The 20,194-nt window shown below is 40.1% G+C and overlaps 1 protein-coding gene across 1 annotated transcript in view; it reads right to left on the reverse strand.

The window, feature by feature from the left end:
* Positions 1-5,997: 5,997 nt before the first annotated feature.
* The window catches only part of LOC117523959 (Alstrom syndrome protein 1-like), a 47,426-nt gene continuing 33,229 nt past the window's right edge, over positions 5,998-20,194 (reverse strand). Inside the window, exon 6 of the mRNA XM_034185641.1 lies at positions 5,998-6,123. Coding sequence (XP_034041532.1) covers positions 6,091-6,123 — 33 coding nt within the window. The 3' untranslated portion in view covers positions 5,998-6,090. The remainder of the gene's footprint in view (positions 6,124-20,194) is intronic.

Here is a 20,194-nt window from a genome sequence, read left to right on the forward strand (position 1 = left end):
CCCAGGACCTCCACATCCAGCATGTTGACCTCCAAGATCGTCTGAGACCAGCCACTCGGACAGCTGCTGAAACAATCAGTTTGCATAACCAAAGAATTTCTGCACAAACTGTCAGAAACCGTCTCAGGGAAGCTCATCTGCATGCTCGTCGTCCTCATCGGGGTCTCGACCTGACTTCAGTTCGTTGTCGTAACCGACTTGAGTGGGCAAATGCTCACATTCGCTGGCTGGCGTTTGGCACGTTGGAGAGGTGTTCTCTTCACGGATGAATCCCGGTTCACACTGTTCAGGGCAGATGGCAGACAGCGTGTGTGGCGTCGTGTGGGAGAGCGGTTTTCTGATGTCAGTGTTGTGGATCGAGTGGCCCATGGTGGCGGTGGGGTTATGGTATGGGCAGGCGTCTGTTATGGACGAAGAACACATGTGCATTTTATTGATGGCATTTTGAATGCACAGAGATACCGTGACGAGATCCTGAGGCCCATTGTTGTGCCATACATCCAAGAACATCACCTCATGTTGCAGCAGGATAATGCACGGCCCCATGTTGCAAGGATCTGTACACAATTCTTGGAAGCTGAAAATGTCCCAGTTCTTGCATGGCCGGCATACCCACCGGACATGTCACCCATTGAGCATGTTTGGGATGCTCTGGACCGGCGTATATGACAGCGTGTACCAGTTCCTGCCAATATCCAGCACCTTCGCACAGCCATTGGAGTGGAGCAACATTCCACAGGCCACAATTGGCAACCTGATCAACTCTATGCGAAGGAGATGTGTTGCACTGTATGAGGCAAATGGTGGTCACACCAGATACTGACTGGTATCCCCCCCCCAATAAAACAAAACTGCACCTTTCAGAGTGGCCTTTTATTGTGGGCAGTCTAAGGCACACCCTGTGCACTAATCATGGTGTCTAATCAGCATCTTGGTATGGCACACCTGTGAGGTGGGATGGATTATCTCCGAAAAGGAGAAGTCCTCACTATCACAGATTTAGACTGGTTTGTGAACAATATTTGAGGGAAATGGTGATATTGTGTATGTGGAAAAAGTTTTAGATCTTTGAGTTCATCTCATACAAAATGGGAGCAAAACCAAAAGTGTTGCGTTTATATTTTTGTTGAGTATATATATACCCAACAGCATGCTGCAAATTCACACAACACATTCAAAACCCAACCCAGTCTCACAGTATTTTGCGATGGCATCACGAACTGCTGTGAAACTGGGTTGTCAAAAACACACATGCTGCAAATAGGCACAACACAATGGACCTACTGAGAACACTAAAGAAGGTTGCTGCACGGAGGAATTTAACAGCCAGAGCATGCAGTGCATCACACCACTCTATTCTCTTTATTTATACCTTTTCAGCAGAGCTGAGTCAGTTTATTTATTTATTTTTACTTTATTGACAGTTTTACTCTTAAGGTGGCTATATTTTCACATTTTATTATTTGATTTGTAATGCAGTGAACAGCAGAAGTCAATAAAAACCCTCCATGCAGTAACCTCTTTTGTATTGTTAATGCTTCTGTTGTGATGTGGAGGTTTGCAACATGTCTGAGATTTCATGGTCTCAACATGCAACATAAATTTGGGATAATTCTGGTCTCAGTGGTGGCTGGGTTGCCTGGTATTAACATTAACAATTAACATTGTGTTAGCAAAATGTGCAAGTGTTGAAAGACCAGTACTTGGAAACAATAGCACACACACACACACACACACACACACACACACACACAAAAATCACTGGCAGATTCTGAATTTCAGTGAACTCTGTGAATTGAAGTCCAACTTGGAAATTGTACTGCAGAGAAAACCATTTCATCACAAGTCATAACTGTGTTGTGTACATTAATTTATATTGTTCAAATAATCAAATTGAGTGTAATGGTAATAATATTTGTGTGTGTTGAAAGATGGAATATTCCATCTTTCAAAGAATGAAAATATTCTTTCCATTGTATGAATGGAAAACATTCATTATTTGTTTTATATGACACCTAAATAGATCAGTGTCATTTTGAATTTTACTTACAATTAGACAGGTGCGTCTTCTCGGAGAAGGAGAAGTCAGCAGTTGACTACACCCCTCAGGCAACTCACTGCTGAGCAGAGCCAGTGCTGTCTGCTATCTTCAGTCTAGCAATAAAACACTTCTACAGCTGTGAAAGATGTCCCAATGAACACAGCAGCTAACTAGATTTAGTTTTCTTGTATCATGGAAACATTTTTCCAGAAAGCTAATGAAGACTTTCTTACAGGATAAAAATGCATGGCAAATACAATCAAAATGCACAGTACATGATATCACAATGGAATAAATAATGAATGTCACATGGCATACAACCCACCAATCAAATGACATGGATCTATTTTAGTGTCATTTGGGCCCCAGCAAAGGCGCAGACCCACTTTCTGAGACAATTACATAGTTAAACAATCAAGAAATCAAATCAGCTAATCGGTTCAAAAAATTTTTGCCAGGGAGCTACATATAGCCCGATCAATGTTACATGCAAGATAGAAGATGCATACATACATACATACATACATATACTCAACAAAAATATAAACGCAACACTTTTGGTTTTGCTCCCATTTTGTACGAGATGAACTCAAAGATCTAAAACTTTTTCCACATACACAATATCACCATTTCCCTCAAATATTGTTCACAAACCAGTCTAAATCTGTGATAGTGAGCACTTCTCCTTTGCTGAGATAATCCATCCCACCTCACAGGTGTGCCATATCAAGATGCTGATTAGACACCATGATTAGTGCACAGGCACACCTGTGCAATATTTGAGGGAAATGGTGATATTGTGTATGTGGAAAAAGTTTTAGATCTTTGAGTTCATCTCGTACAAAATGGGAGCAAAACCAAAAGTGTTGCGTTTATATTTTTGTTGAGTGTACATACATTGATTAAAGCATAGATATGAAGGGAGGATGATAGCAAAATTACACATATTGTAATGCTTACTGTAATACTCAGGAACCATAATAGATACAACCTTTTGCAATCACACATCTGAAAGATAATCTTTTACTGTGTGTAGTAGGGTGCAAACATTGCCACTGCGCTATATATAGCCCGATCAGTGTTACATGCAAGATACATACATTGATACATTTGTACAGACGGGAAGATGATAGCAAAATGACACATATTGTAATGCCATAATTCATACAGCCTTTTGCAACTCCGCATTTGAAAGATGAAAGTCATTTAGTGTGTATATTAGGCTGGGTGAGAGCTGTTCCCAACGCCCTTATGATGTCATTATGTCATCAAGCATGGGCCCTGACCCCCTTTCTGTGCAAATTACATAGTTTAAAACAATCAAGAAATCAATTCAGTTAATCACTTCCAAAAACGTCATGCCGATTAAGTGTTGTATTAGTGTTACAAATAGGTGGTTGAAAGTGGATCTGACTTTAGTTTTTTAGAATTCCAATTGAATTTTATAATCTGTAATGAATTAATTTTATTTGTACAAAGTTAGAAAGAAATTATTTCCACTGCCATGCCTAAAATTATGTCTACCAGCGCTTTTCCCCACACGATGGAAATAATTTTGAGCACGGTGGAAATCATTTTTGCAGTCTTGGTAATTTTCTGTGTAGGGCGGGGATATAAACAAAACCTACAAATTCAAGACAGAATAAAAATGAAACTACAGAAGTCCACGTTGGCACGTGTGTTTATCCTGTTTTTTCTCTGTCAGTGTCATGTCTGCAAAACCTTCGATCAGTCCACCCCTGAAATAGTGGTAAAATATGCCAATTTTCAATAATGAAAATCACCAATATCGAGCTACTATCATGAATGTGAAATAAGGAGATCTTAAACTCCAATCTTTAAGTTCTTAAGGCCTTTAAGTTCCCACCCAACCGTGGCCGTTTCATTTCATTGTGAATAAATTTAGATGGCTGGCAAAATGGCAGGTTGTGCTGTTTTGCCGGTGCCGCATACGGCGACATATCGTACAGTTTAACTTTGCCGAGGGTGCCGCCATGTTGAAATAAACTCTACGATGATGTCATTTGAACTAGCCAATCAGCGAGGAGATCCTGTCAAATATCGCTAAGTGCATGTTTGCCATATCTGGCAAAATATAACCTGCCTTAATATCAATACGCGCAAATGCACAGAGGGTGATCTACAGATATTCCTTGATTTGCACAACATGAACAAAAGATTTGATTTGAAGATGTACAAATTGTACATAAGACAATAGGATCATAATAATTAACTGAACAACTGCAAATTATACGAGGTCTATTAGAAAAGTATCCGACCTTATTATTTTTTTCAAAAACCATATGGATTTGAATCACGTGTGATTACATCAGACATGCTTGAACCCTCATGGGCATGCGAGAGTTTTTTCACACCTGTCGGTTACGTGATTCGCCTGTGGGCAGTCTTTGAGTGAGGAGTGGCCCACCCTCTCGTCATTTTTTCATTGTTTAGGAATGGCTCAGAGACTGCTGCTTTGTTTGATCAAAATTTTTTCAAAACTGTAAGGCACAACTGAGTGGACACCATTCGATAAATTCAGCTGGTTTTCGGTAAAAATTTTAACGGCTGATGAGAGATTTTGGTCTGGTAGTGTCGCCGTAAGGACGGCCCACGGCGCCTGACAGGGATCTGCGCTTCGAGGCGGCAGCGTCTCGCCATTTCAAGTTGAAAACTTCCACATTTTAGGCTCTGTTGACCCAGTATGTTGTCAGAGAACAGAGAACTTTCAGAAGAAGTCGGCATGAGGAGTTTATTCGGACATTCCATTGTTAACGGACATTTTTTAATGAAAGAACGTGCGGGCAGAGTCGCATGTCGGGCCGGACCCGACCGCGGGGGGTCGCGACAGTAAAAACACCTCCGTTGGAAACCTTAATGGGCAAGTTGGAACATGCCCAAGCTGTTAAACAATTTCTCAGTTACTCACTTGTTGAAAGCCATCAAAAGCCGCCTGAATTTTACAAATGGTTTTCAACACGGAGGTGTTTTTCCTGTCGCGGCACACACAGATTCGCCGAGTCGCACACGTCTTTCATTAAAAAATGTCCTTAAACAGTGGAATGGCCTCATGCCGGCCTTCTTCTCTGTTCTCTCACGACGTCCTGGGTGAATTAAGCCTTAAATTAGGATGTTTTCAGGTCGAAACAGGCCGACGACGGCGCCTGGAAGTGCTGCACGACGTCTCGCTCCGTGGGAAGTCCTTACACCGACAGAAACACCCCATAATCTCTCATCAGCTGTTAAACCTTTCACCGAAAACCATCTTAATTTCTCGAATAGTGTCCACTCGGATATTCCTCACAGGTCCAGAAAAATTTTTGATAAAGCAACGCGCGCCGTCTCGAGCAGTGTGTGAAACAAAGGAATTCAGCCGAGAGGGCGGGACCACATCTCACTCAAGGCCTGCCCACAGGGAAATGACGTCACTGACACGCGTGAAAAAACTCACGCATGCGCACGAGGGTTCAAGCATGATTGGTGTAATCGCACGTCATTCAAATCCATATAGTTAAAAAAAAATAAAAGGGTCGGTTTATTATCTAATAGACCTCGTATATAACACTGTTCATACGGCCGAGGGTATAACTTTAACCATAGTTCAAATGATCTGAACACATTTTTAATTTATATTCCTATAATGCCTTGACTTCCATGTTATTTGTAGTTTGGAGAAACAGCACCCCCACCTGCAGTTTAACTCAGCCGAGGATACATCAACAGAGCATTGCATTATTTGTAATTTGCAGAATGTTTATTTTATTTTTTTAATTTAAAAAAATTTTGTTGACGTAATCAGCAAAATCAGGTTTCAATTGCATGTTGTAATTTTTTTTCTCTCTCTGCAGCCCAGTCAGGTGGCTTACATCCCCCAACAGGTATTCAAGGAAAAATGAGGCTTTATTTATAATAATGAATAATAATGAATACACATATACACACACTCATCCTGAAACAGACAAAAAGAAAGAAAGAAACAAAAAACAAAGGATGAAATGCTCCCGCTTGTGTTGTGGAAAATTACAATAAATGAACCCCATTCAAAGGCTCTAAAATCTCTGCAGGATCTGGTCCAGAAGTTTCTGCAAAACAAAGCAAAAACAACAGTCGTTCCAATTATCTTCCAATAAACAAACCAAAAATTTATAAACCTGTACTCAGACCTTCCTTCTCACAATCGTTTGAGACCAGCTCTGCATTGCACAGGAGGGACTCCTGCTGCTAAATTGGCTTTCACTTCCATCAGACTCCCCTCTGAGGTGGCCGAGCACAGGTAGCAGAAAATAATTCTTGCTTCCTATCTGACCGAACACCCTGCTGTGCAATCACCCTCCTCCCACCGCACTGGCCAACAGCTGGATTGTTATTTCAGGCAGCGCTCAAAGCCATCCAGCTCTTCCCAGTGTGATCAGACGACGCTGTAGCTCTTCTCTGGGCTCCACCTTTGTGTGTGAGGAAGACTTTCTGACAAAAATCAAACCTCAGAAGCAAACATTCTTTTGCTTATATTCTTTTCCTGCCAATCTCACTGTGGTTTAGTCGGGTTTGAGAGGTGGTAAGGTCAGATTGGAGATGGGAAGAGATGTCCCTGCTTCACTTCACACAGAGAAATCACTGATGGATCCATCTCACTGTGTGTCATGAATGCTGGCCATATGAAGAATACACACAGTGCAAACCAAATTTCACAGTTTGGGCAGCAAACACGTCCTGTGGTCTAGTTTAGCTAAACCAGTAGCATACCTGCCAACATTCAACATTTGAACTTACTAATGTGGGTCACCCACACGTGGCTGTGAGCACCAAGGGGGTGAAGAGTAGGGGGGTCCAGGGGCATGCCCGCACCCACACAAATGCGGAACAAACACACACACACCCATGCGGGACGCCTCACACGGGGTAAATACAGGGACAGTCCTGCACAATGCAGGATGGTTGGCAGTGCCACAGTAGTCTCACTTTTTGCTTTTAAAAGATGGTTTGAAATGGGTCAGGTCAGGCCTGTGTGCATGTGCTTACAGACATATGTATATTTACATGTACATGTATATCATGGTTTGTAGAGTTCGCATAGTGTGCATCAGCCCTCTGATACCATTCATTGACTATTGAATAATTCACCAGAAAACACTGAATATTGAGCAAGTTTAACAATTACAATCAGGTGTTTGTTGATGCTTGATGTCTTTGTAATGTTTTCTGTGTCAATCTTAGATGATTTTCAGTCCACTGTTTGTCATGAGGAGCCACTTGAAAGATCATTTCACTGTTTTTTAACAACCCTGCTCATGTTAAAACATCGTTAGCAATCAAGGCTCTATTTGCCCTACTCACATTTGACAATTGCTTGATTTGTAAGAAATCCATGAAGCTGTCACAGCAGGCAGGGGTTCTGTGTTCGGTCTTTGGTTGTGTTCAAAACAGAGGCGGGTTACCTGTCACTGAAACTGATTCGCTGACATTTCCCCCTCACTGGGCAGTGTTATAGTTTCAGCTCAGCGTCATGTCATCACCAGGCAGCTCATAACAGCGTAAATGAGGCTTCTTCTCATCTCCTACTTAACATTTTCCAAAAGTGCACTTTGGTATCCCTGAGCCAACATGGAGACATGATCCAGGCACATTTCAGGGGAGCAGGAGACCTGCTTGGCAGCTGCTAAGACATGGTTCCAATTCCAACATGTCAGGTTGGGCCGTAATTACACCTCATTTGGATATTGGCCCTAACAGAGAGCATCTTTTTGGCCCCGTACTGTGCGTACATGCGTGCATCTGTTTGTGTGGGTGGATGAGTAGTGTGTGTACATCTGTATCTTCATTGTGTGTGGTCTGTGACTGTTGTTGTCTTGGTTAGCTGCCTGTGTGTGTGAGACAGTCGCTGCTTCATCATGGAAAGAGTGTGTGACACACTGTACATCACATCAATGCATTCTGTCACAGAACTTGCAGTTTCTGCAACATAGTGTCCAACGTAATCTCTGGGAATAGTCGATTTGCCTGGTGAACCGAATTAAATCAGCGCAAGGGGGAAAATAAATGAGTGATCCCGCTGAGTTGGTACTGTGGAGTAGAGCGACACGTATTCTCTTTCTCACTCGCATTTGAATACTTCTCTGATTTGAAGCAGAAGTATGTCAAGCTTGATGCCCTCAGAATCCGTGCAACAGGGTTATGAGCAGAACTTAAATCCCAAATACCTTGGGTCTGCGAAGATTTGATGTTAAATAATTACATAGCGAGGGCCTTGGATGGATGTACACACAGATAGAGCCCATTCCTGCACAACCATGGACAAAGTTTAAATTGAGGGTCACCAACTCTGCTCCTGGAGGTCATGTGCCATGCATGTTTTCTATGTTTCCTTCCTGAAACTACTGAAACACCAGACAAACAAGTCTGGTATACACTAAATCATGCATAGAGAAATGTACCACATAGCCAAAATGTTGAAGTTGGTGCTCCCTCAGCAGTACTCAAGGATCCTCCAAAGAGACCTAGTTCCAGAGACATCCAGTCATTACCTTAGGTCATTGGTTAGCGTCCAAATCTCATAACCATACAACAAGAGAGGCAGCACCAGGATCTTAAAGATCTGGACTTTTATTCTCTTACAAAGATATCTGCATCAGCAAACACCTCTGTCCATCGATCTCATGACTCAACAAGATCTTCCCAGGTGCCTCTGAACCTCAAAGGTTGAGTACCCAGAGACATGAATGTCAACGCTGAGATAAGTGAATGGCTCTACAAATTCAACACTTTTACCACATACAGATACTCTTCTGATGGTTGATTCCAGGAAGTCATTAAACACCTGGATCTCAGTCTTGATCCAGGATAATCACAAACCCAGACACTCTGATTCCTCACTCAGCTTCTCAAATACTGCAATCATAGGATCCATTGACTCTGGAAAGATTATAACATCATCTGCAAAGTCAAGGTTAGTAAACCTTTCCTGACCAACAAAAGCACCCAAGTCACTGGTTTCCACAAGCCAAACAACCGGATGCAGGCATTGGACAGTGGAACAGAACACATCCAGCTTTTTAGTGGGTCAGAGGTTGAGATACACCAAGATGAATGCTTTTTTAAACAGCATGGATAAGTCCAGAAGATTCCAGAAATTGATGAATTGCTTGTAGAAACTTCTGAATGACTAATTGGATGTTATTTATTAACTGAGGAAAGTTTAGTTGTATTTGAGAGTCTACATGTTGAACCCGTGCCTTCTTGAAGAGCAGGGTTTAAAAAAAATTCTAAAGGCTTCCAATGCAACATTCTGATTCTACACAAGTCTTGTTCTTCCTTAGAGATTTATGGTCCCACAAACAACTGTACAATCTGTTGTCCAAAAATAAAAGATGCTTGAAACTATACATTTATTGTCATTGCACATGACATAAACCAAACTATGTGCTCTGCATTTAGCCCCTCCTAATTACAGTTAGTTAGACACAATCCAGCAGCACAGTGGATTAATGGTTAGCACTGTTGCCTCATGGCAAGAAGATCATGGGATTGATTCCCACCTGTGCCTGTTTTGTGTGGAGTTTGCATGTTGATGCGGGTTCGGTGGACTGGAAACTTTAAAGAAAAACGTAGTTGTACGTGCGGGTGAGACTGTTTGTTTGTCTATGTATGGTCCTGTGACAGACTGGTGTCCTGTCCAGGCTGTGCCCCGCCTGTGACTGGTGGGATGGACTCCAGCCCCCCTATGACCCTTAATTGGAGTAAGCAGCTGAATATGAGTGAGTAATGAGTCAACACAATCCATGCACCTGTAGCATTGGACAGCCATAGTCCCACACCCGGGGACCAACTCCAGATTGGGATACACCACCTTGGTCACTGGCTATTGAAGCCATTAAACCCAACCTAGACAGGAGGACATTCAGACTCTACACACAAAGAAACTGGGCATTGGAGTCCAAACTGACAACACCGTCCTGAACACAAAGTTATTTGTCAAAATATTTTGTGTTGTCAGATATTCACTATTACACGATGGCACCGTGCCAAGCTGTGTGGCATGAGGCGATCGCTTCGTGCCAGGATCTGCTATTACGCAATTGCGCAGTACCAGGCTGTGTGGTGTGGGGCGAACGCTCTGTGCCAGATTCTGCTGTACTCCGGAGGACACGCACACGCAGCCACAAATGGCTTGTGAGGTGGACAAAGGTCACCTGCAACAATAACTTGATAGAATATTAAATATTTTATTCTGTAATTTCCAGGTATTTGTGGGTAGGTCCGAGTCAGCCAAAGGGTCGGATATGGCTCGTGGGCCGTAAAATGCCCAGGTGTGGTGTAGAGAGTCAGACTCAGAGAAAGAGTCTCAGATGTGGTGCTGATGCACTGTGATCGCTGCCCCGTCTTTTATGTGGAAATGAGTGTTGCACAAAAGCTTCACATACCTGTCACTGAGATAGATGATGACTGCAGTGCAGTTTTAAGCAGAAACGAGGTGATAATCGTAAATTGCTTCTGACACTGAAATAACTCTGCTGACACTCTGAAATGACGCATGCACAGTGAAGGCGGGGGGAGTGCTGAGCTCCTCACACCGGACCACAGCGGAAACAAGTGTTTTTCACTTTCTTGTGCTATCTATGTATTTTAATGGGCAATTACATATGTATTTTGTGCATTATTTTACTAAATGAATTAAATCAATAAATCAAACAAGACATATCTTGTTTTTTGCTTTTTGATAGTAAGTAAGTCCCTTCGGCTGCTCCCTTGTTTGCACTCGGGGTTGCCACAGCAAATCCAAGGTGGATCTGCATGTTGAATTGGCACAGGTTTTACGCCGGATGCCCTTCCTGACGCATCTCCACATTACATGGAGGAATGTGGCAGGGGTGGGATTTCAATCTGGTGCCTTCTGAACTGAAACCAAGCGCATTAACCACTTGGCCACCACCCCTTGCTTTTTGATGCAGTTCAAATATATTTCAAAGTGGCTGTAATTACTTGATGATAATGTATGTGTTCTGAGAATTAGCAGCATCAGTTAGCTCAATCAAATCATGTGTCGGCAGTCCCCCCCATGCGCGCACACACATGCAACCTGGTCACTGCTTGTGCGTGCGTGTACTATCAAAAAAAGACTGTGTACATCCTCAGTGCAGTGAAAAAAAAAATCACATCAGAAATTAGTCCAGCTTTTGTTTTTGCATTTTTTTTTCTATTTGTTTGGAAATTGAATTTTTGAATCCTGATGGTTCTGTTTATAGTTTATATTTATTTTGTTTAATAAAAGCAGAAGAATTTCATTACATCAAATTTCACTGTTGAATGTGTTTTGAATCCTGATGATTCTCTTCGTGGTTCTTTTTATATTTCTTTTGTTTAATAAAAAGATGAATTTGATTACATCAAATTTCACTGTTGAATGGCCAAACGTTTTGTAATCTGAAAATTAAAAAAAAGATTGAAAAAACAAATTTTGAAACTGAAAATTCAATGTTTATTCTTGAATTTTATAATCATTTAAAAAGTATTATCAAAACAAAAATAAGTGTAAGGTATATATTTTTCAGTTTAAATATATTTTTGATTCAGCTCTGTAATTATTTTGATCAAATAATTTATTTTCATTCATATTTCTTTTTTTCACCTTCAGATCTTTTTTCACGTTCAGATCTTATTTTTTGAGTTTCGAAATTTTGGCCCCGTTCTGGTGTGGGAGGGCGTGGCTTCTATTGAGAGGGGCGTGGAATTGTGAGTGACAGGAGAGCAATCAGTCCTCACATGATGTTGCTTTCAGGAAACGTGGGTACTTTGATAGATAATGGTTGGTTGGTTCAGTGGATCCGTATGTTGTACCGGATAGTGAATTTAATCACGATGTAACAAAGTGGCCGGCAGTTTCACAGCTTTTTAAATGATTATAAAATTCAAGAACAAACATTGAATTTTCAGTTTCAAAATTTATTTTTTCAATTATTATTATTATTATTATTTTTTTTTCAGATTGCAAAACGTTTGGCCTGGATTTAGCTCCATACTGTTTATAGTTTAAATTTCTTTTGTTTAATAAAAGAAGATATATTTGATGACATCAAATTTCAATGTTCACTTTTGCATTAACCCATGAATTATTTGGGACCATCTCAAAATTAAAGTGAAGCCAAGAAAACCACATTTAACAGATTCCACTGATCTCCTGCATTGAGAGATGGACACTATCTTACTGAGCAAACAGCAAAAAAACAAACAAACAACAACAACAAAAACAAAAAACAAAACAAAAAGGAAGTGCTAAAAAACAACGCACGTGTCATTCATGAGGCAAACAAAATGTTAACAACACATGGTACGCGCCCAGTCTGTAGTGGTGGCCAGTGTTTGTTCTGCATTTGTTCATCATTTGGCGCAATTATTTATGGAGTGATACGTTAATAGTAATAACTTTAAGTGATACATTAATTCAAATAACTTTAATGTATCTTCAAACAATCTATCTTTAAAAAATGTATCTCTAAACTAATGTTTCACTCCATAAATGAAAACTTTTTTATGGAGTGATACGTTAATTGTAATAACTTTAAGTGATACATTAATTCAAATAACTTTAATGTATCTTTAAATGATCTATCTTTATAAAATGTATCTCTAAACTAATGTTTCACTCCATAAATGAAAACTTTTTTATGGAGTGATACGTTAATTGTAATAACTTTAAGTGATACATTAATTCAAATAACTTTAATGTATCTTTAAACGATTTATCTTTAAAAATGTATCTCTAAACTAATGTTTCACTCCATAAATGAAAACTTTTTTATGGAGTGATACGTTAATTGTAATAACTTTAAGTGATACATTAATTCAAATAACTTTAATGTATCTTTAACGATTTATCTTTAAAAATGTATCTCTAAACTAATGTTTCACTCCATAAATGAAAACTTTTTTATGGAGTGATACGTTAATTGTAATAACTTTAAGTGATACATTAATTCAAATAACTTTAATGTATCTTTAAACGATCTATCTTTATAAAATGTATCTCTAAACTAATGTTTCACTCCATAAATAAAAACTTTTTTATGGAGTGATACGTTAATTGTAATAACTTTAAGTGATACATTAATTCAAATAACTTTAATGTATCTTTAAACGATCTATCTTTAAAAAATGTATCTCTAAACTAATGTTTCACTCCATAAATGAAAACTTTTTTATGAAGTGATACATTAATTTGAATAACTTTAAGTGATACATTAATTGAAATAACTTTAATGTATCTTTAAACGATCTATCTTTAAAAAATGTATCTCTAAACTAATGTTTCACTCCATAAATGAAAACTTTTTTATGGAGTGATACGTTAATTGTAATAACTTTAAGTGATACATTAATTCAAATAACTTTAATGTATCTTTAAACGATCTATCTTTAAAAAATATATCTCTAAACTAATATTTCACTCCATAAATGAAAACTTTTTTATGGAGTGATACGTTAATTGTAATAACTTTAAGTGATACATTAATTCAAATAACTTTAATGTATCTTTAAATGATCTATCTTTAAAAAATGTATCTCTAAACTAATGTTTCACTCCATAAATGAAAACTTTTTTATGGAGTGATACGTTAATTGTAATAACTTTAAGTGATACATTAATTCAAATAACTTTAATGTATCTTTAAATGATCTATCTTTAAAAAATGTATCTCTAAACTAATGTTTCACTCCATAAATGAAAACTTTGATACATTAGTTTAAAGACTGAAACGCACCAGTCAGACAGTCAGCAGTAAATTGTCTGCTTTTTGTGAGCAAACAAGAGAAATTTTGGGGATTATTCCAACATCACTACACTCCAACAGCACGAAGCTCCCCCACAGAATCAAGACTACATTCCCCGCCTCCCACCAACCTTTTATGTACCTTTATGTTCAAGTTTTGCATGGTGTTCTCTCCTTAGAGGCTATTTAGAATAGATTTGTATACTGTATAATGTGTTTATTGTATTTATTGAGGAAAAAAGAATGTGTGCCCCCACCACGCCACATTTTAGGGAATTGCTGGCATCAATTTTTGCCAGGAAAAATTTCAGTCAGATGAAAATTTATTGCTTTAACCCATGGCTTATGCTGCACATCAAGGCATTCAGGGTGATTATGGGGTATTGTGTGTAGAACCTTGAGGAAAAAAAAAAAAAAAAAAGAATTTCATCCATTTTGGAATCGGCTGTAACATAAGAAATGTGTAAAAAAGTGAAGCGCTGTGAATACTTTCCAGATGCACTGTATATATGGCATGGAAAGACACCATTTGAAATCTATCAATAATTAGAATATAGATAAATAGATATGTAGATAGGACAGTAATATATAATATCTATTATATATTATTTTACTTATAATATGTAATGATCTTAGATTCAGATGATTTTTATTAAGGTTAAGGTTAGAGTTAGGTCAATATTATATTGAAACTGATGTTGGGTTCTGGGTAGGTTAAGGTGAGGGTTTGGTTACAGCGAGGTTGAAGTAAGGGTGAGTATAGTTTGTCATGAGCCTGGATTTTGTGTCTTCATTGATTAGAGGCATATTTTCAGTAATCAGGGGATGTAGTAGAGAAGCTTGAATCTTCGACTGGACTGGATTGCTTGACGCGAGGATGTTTCACTTCAAATCGCAGAAGCTTCCTCAGCTAAAATTCTTGCTCTGGTGGTCTGACTTCTGTCTTCACTCTTGTAGAGAAGAATAATCAAGAAGTCACAAAAGTTGGAGTTTTAAACCTAACCAGACCCCTCCTACCGAGAACTGCTATAGGCTAATGACTAAACAATAATTCTAATTAGCACCTATTGTGCTCTAGTTAGCACCCTCCTAATGACAGGGCAGCTGTCCCTCCTAATGATGGGATGGACCCTCTCCTGATGGCTCCCTTGACGACTCTGCTGATGACGTGAATGACTCATTGACCTGAGTACCCCATTGTAAACAGGGGATAAAGCGTGTCTCAGACCCCCTCCCCGGTTAAGGCTGGGTTTCAAACGTTTCACAAAGAATGCCTCCTTGACCCCTCTCTCAAACCATTTCTTCTCTCTGGCTAATATTTTAACTTCCTTGTCCTCAAACGTGTGGGGTCAAGGAGGCATTCTTTGTGAAACATTTGAAAACCAGCCTTAACCAGGGAGGGGGTCTGAGACACGATTTATCCCGTTTACAATGGGGTACTCAGGTCAAAGCAGTTTCAGTCTTTTGTTCATGGTAATGAGTCATTCTGTTGGGAAGGTGTCGTAGCACGGACCCACAACAGGGGGCGCAAATGAACGGACAATGAGTAAGCCAAAAGGTAACAATTTAATGTTGTGACAATACACAACTAAATATACAGAAATTGCAAAGTCAATTAACACCAGGTGACGTGTGGGCAGGCTCGAAGATAGAAGACCCCGACGAGAGAGAGACCGCGTCCCACACGGCCTCCACCACCAACGGTCTGAAGAACACCGGAGCCGCCAAGTCCCGAGTCCCCAGGTGACCTCTGTCTTCGGCTGTCGACCCTGGTACTGCTGGCAAAAAGCAGAGACAAGATGAATGAGTGTAAGTCCTTACACTCAGTGGTCTACAGTCTGTACACAGTCAGGAGGAGGACCTCCACCTCCGAATCACACACTCGTGCAGCTCCTTGTGTAACCATTTATCTGTAGCGCAGTCGTCGTCGTCACGCCACACGCCAATTCCCCAGATAAGGGCAAACACCACAGGATACCGGCTGCAACAGAAGTTCAGAAATTACTCAACGATATGAGTCAGCAGAGAAGTTACCTCTCGGTAGTCGATTTCTCAGCGGGGAGGTGGAGTTGCAGTCCGGCTTAAGTACTGGTGTAGATGAGTGACAGCTGGTGTGATGAGTGACAGCTGTCACTTCCTCTGGGTCTGGCGCCCTCTCGTGCTTGGAGCCCGTACTCCAAGCAGGGCGCCCTCTGGTGGTGGTGGGCCAGCAGTACCTCCTCTTCAGCGGCCCACACAACACATTCACATCATCAGCAGAGTCGTCAAGGGAGCCATCAGGAGAGGGTCCGTCCCATCATTAGGAGGGACAGCTGTCCCGTCATTAGGAGGGTGCTAACTAGAGCACAATAGGTGCTAATTAGAGCTATTGTTTAGTCACTAGCCTATAGCAGTCTGCCTCTCAGTAGGAGGGGTCTGGTTAGGTTTAAAACTCCAGCTTTTGTGACCTCTTGATTATTCTTCTCTACAAGAGTCAAGACAGAAGTCAGACCACCAGAGCAAGAATTTTAGCTGAGGAAGCTTCCGCGATTTGAAGTGAAACGTCCTCGCGTCAAGCAATCCAGTCCAGTCGAAGATTCAAGCTTCTCTACTATGGAAAACACCTGGACAACTGAGAGCCTACACAGAAATCAGGGGAGGTGCCGCTGCACAGAAACAGGTCACTTCTCAGATATCTGAAAATGGGTAGTTTCAGGATGCATCAAGTCAGTGACCCTGTGGTACTTTCTTTTTAGCTACACACATCAATATTTAAGACACCTCATGATCTTTCGTGTTTTGCTGAAACAGTGCATCATATGACCCCTTTAGTGATGCATGCATGGACACACTGCAGGCTTTGCACTGCTGGTTTTACCCTGCCCCTCAACCATAACTTTATAATCCCTGAAGTAGACACATGTGATAGAGAGCGAGAAGCCAGACATTTTTATTTGAACACAAGTGAGAGACACAACCCACCTGCCACACATTCACATATGCCTTATGAAGCTGCAGTGATGGTGTAATTATCTGTGCAGTCTAAAGACGTCGCTTCTCATTTTCACATTTCAGCTGAATGACAGCAAAGTCACTGTTGCGGTTAGTTTATAAAATGAGAGTCGATGACACTGCATGTCCTAAATATATCACTCATTTTACCACATGATTCTCACTTCTGGAGGACGTATTTGCAGAAAGAGGACTGCTGTGATGTCTCTAAAGTGCTAAAATCCAAACCTGACAAGAGTCAAATGTGCACACGAGTGATTAAACAAGCAATAAATGTTTAGTCTTGGTGTGAATGACGGTCTTCTCTGGTGTTTCAGCTGGCTTGAAGTGTAACTTCAGCCACTGCAAATTAACATGTCACCTAACGTGAAGAGATGGAGACAGCCAAAAAAGGTAAAGGAGCTCTTCTGCTGCTACACAGTTCAACACCGACCTCTGCTGGACAATCAAGACATATTCAGTTTTACCCTTACAGATGACGCCATTATACTTCTATATCTAAATCATTATCACAATAACTAAAAACACATTTAACAAAATAAAAAACTTAAGGCGTCAGGTTTTGTTCTGAATTCTATTTAGATATCATTTTAAGATAATGTGTTGAGGGCATGGCTGGAAATACAGGGGGTATTTGGGAGGTTTGACCTTCCTGGACCCCTCAAAAGTTGCCCGTAATTGTAAAAATTACAAGATATCGCAATGCATATTCCTATATTCATGCTTAAAAAAAAAATCTTGTAATACAATTTCAGACACCTCTAAAGTGGGCTGTACCACTTCTTAACCTTATTGAACTTCTCCATCAACTTGGCTCATTTCTGTCATGCCTCATTTAAATCTATAATCTAGTGCGCAGCACAAGCCAAAGGATACTGTTGTAGGTTAATGTAAGTCAGAATGCCATGTAGCGGCTGTACTCTCACTCTCAAATTTTCTCATTTTTTTCCCTATGCAAAATTGGCATCGCAACCTACATGTTTATTTGATAAGATTACTAACCCCAAAATTCTTAATCATGTTCAGATTTATGGTCCCTTAACCCCAAATTACTGGATTTCAAAGCTGGAAGCCCAGACAGACCCACTTATGTTGTAAATTAGATATTGCTGTAAAAAAAGACATTTCTTCATATTCCAGATTAGTTATGCAGAGAGGTTAACCTAAATAAACATAAATTGACCACCTTGATGCATTGATTCCAACAGTGTGCTTAAATTTGTTTTTTATACCCTGTAATTCCAGAGTAATAAGTATGTTCCTTGGCGGCGGCAGACACTCTGAGTGCTGTAGTTACTTTATAGCCTAAAAGCAGTGTTGATGGTTGCTGATTGCAATAGTGCGATTAAAGTTATTCTATGCTTATGTGTTATATATCTATGTGTCTATATGTGTTAACCAAGCAACAAACACTTGCCTTTTATATCGATTATTTAAAGTTAAAATAATCAATGAAGATTTTTGATTGTTTTGTTTTAGTTTTGATATGTTCATTCCCAAATCTGTCCATTCTCGTCACTCCCAAGGAGAATCTCAACATCTTCAGCTCTGCCACCTCCAGCTCCGCCCCCTGTCTTTTTGTTAGTGCCACCATACAACATACAACATAGCTGGTCTCACTACTGTCTTGTAAACTTTCCCCTTCACTCTTGCTGATATTCTTCAGTCACAAATCACTCCTGCCACCCTTCTCCACCCACTCCACCCTGCCTGCATTCTGTTCTTCACCTCTCTACCACACTGCCCATTACATTGGACAGTTTAACCCAAGTATTTAAACTCATCTACTTTCACCACTTCTACTCGCTGTCATGGCTTTATTCCACTGGGCTCCCTCTCATTCACACGTATGTACTCAGTCCTGCTCCTACTAACGTTCATTCCCTTGCTCTCCTGAGCATATCTCCACCTTTCCAGTCTAGACTCAACCTGCTCTCTACTCTCACTACAGATCACAATGTCTTCTGCAAACATCATAGTCCATGGAGGCTCCTGTTTGATCTCATCCGTCAACCTGTCCATCACCATTGCAAACAAGAAAGGACTCAGAGCTGATCCTTGATGTAATCGCCCTCCACCTTTAAAGGGTCCCTGACACGCCATGACGTTTTTACATATTCATGAAGAATAAAAAAAGCTTTTTACACATGTTGACTTTTTTTTTTTTTTTACCATAAAATTACACTGAACAAGGATTTAGATGTTTCGTTACTCATCTGAGAATTTGTATTTCCCGCCTCCGAGTTGACCTACTTTTCGCTGTGACGAATGTGACGTCATTCGAGTAATATGTTGCAGCGCTGCTCTATTTACTACTATGGCAGACACGGACAGCGAAGATATAGTGAGCGATTATAGCGAAGATTTGAGTGATATATCGATTGTTTTTGAAGAAGATGAGGAAGGTTCTGATGAACCAAGCGACAGTGAAGATAATGAGGGCCTCCAGCCGTATATGTTCGAGCCGTACGTGACAGAAGACGAGGATGAAGCGGGGGTGTCAGGGGATGACAACAATGAAGGCGATGTGGAGGAGGATATAAGCCGCTGACAAAACACAGAATGGTTTGTTCACCCACCACCTTTTCTTATAAATGATCATTTTGTGGACCTGGACTGGGGTATTTATGTATGTGTCTGAAAAAATTATTTAAGTGGCACAGCGTGCCACATTTATGGGACCTGTACACACCAAGCTATATTCAATATTAGCCTAATGTTTTTAATCGTAAGCTGATAATTTCTTAGGTCTTATATGTGATGTATGTGGTCATTTTTTTCTTGACTTACCTTAAGCTCAAGAGTTTATTCTGAAATCACTAAAAATAAAGTTCCTGTACAGTCTGTATATATTTAATCATTTATAAGTCAGTTTCTTGAGATTGCTACTTCTTCACATTTAATTCAAAGCAAATGATTGCAAATCTTTATCTGAAAGCTGTAGACCCACATGGGATGGGGAAAAAATTTCTAAATAAAAGAAAACTTTTACTTCTGTATCTCTTGTCAAATTTTATCAGCCATAATAGTCAAGAAAAAAAGAATATGCTAAATGGAGACTTTAATGTCTAAAATACACATACAGTACATCTTTAATCAAAAATTGTATCACATCTGGTCGACTTTCAATGGACAGAAGTCTGAACAAAAAATAGGCTGTTCAGTTTACATGCATATATGGAAAAAAAGTCAATATCCTGTGGGTTTTTTTCAGGTGCTCCTGTGAACACAGTCAGCTGATGCCACTCGTGATCGAGTCTTGCTGTTGCAAGGAAATTTCTGCTGTCTTGGCGGAGATGCAACGTGGTGGCGAAAATCCTCAGTGTGTCACACAGCTGGCAAGTTTCTCGACTGTGTGTTTGGATGCAGATGTCCTCAGAGTGGCACACTATGCCTACAC

This window comes from Thalassophryne amazonica, chromosome 13, assembly GCF_902500255.1.
Source record: "Thalassophryne amazonica chromosome 13, fThaAma1.1, whole genome shotgun sequence".
Taxonomy (NCBI): domain Eukaryota; kingdom Metazoa; phylum Chordata; class Actinopteri; order Batrachoidiformes; family Batrachoididae; genus Thalassophryne; species Thalassophryne amazonica.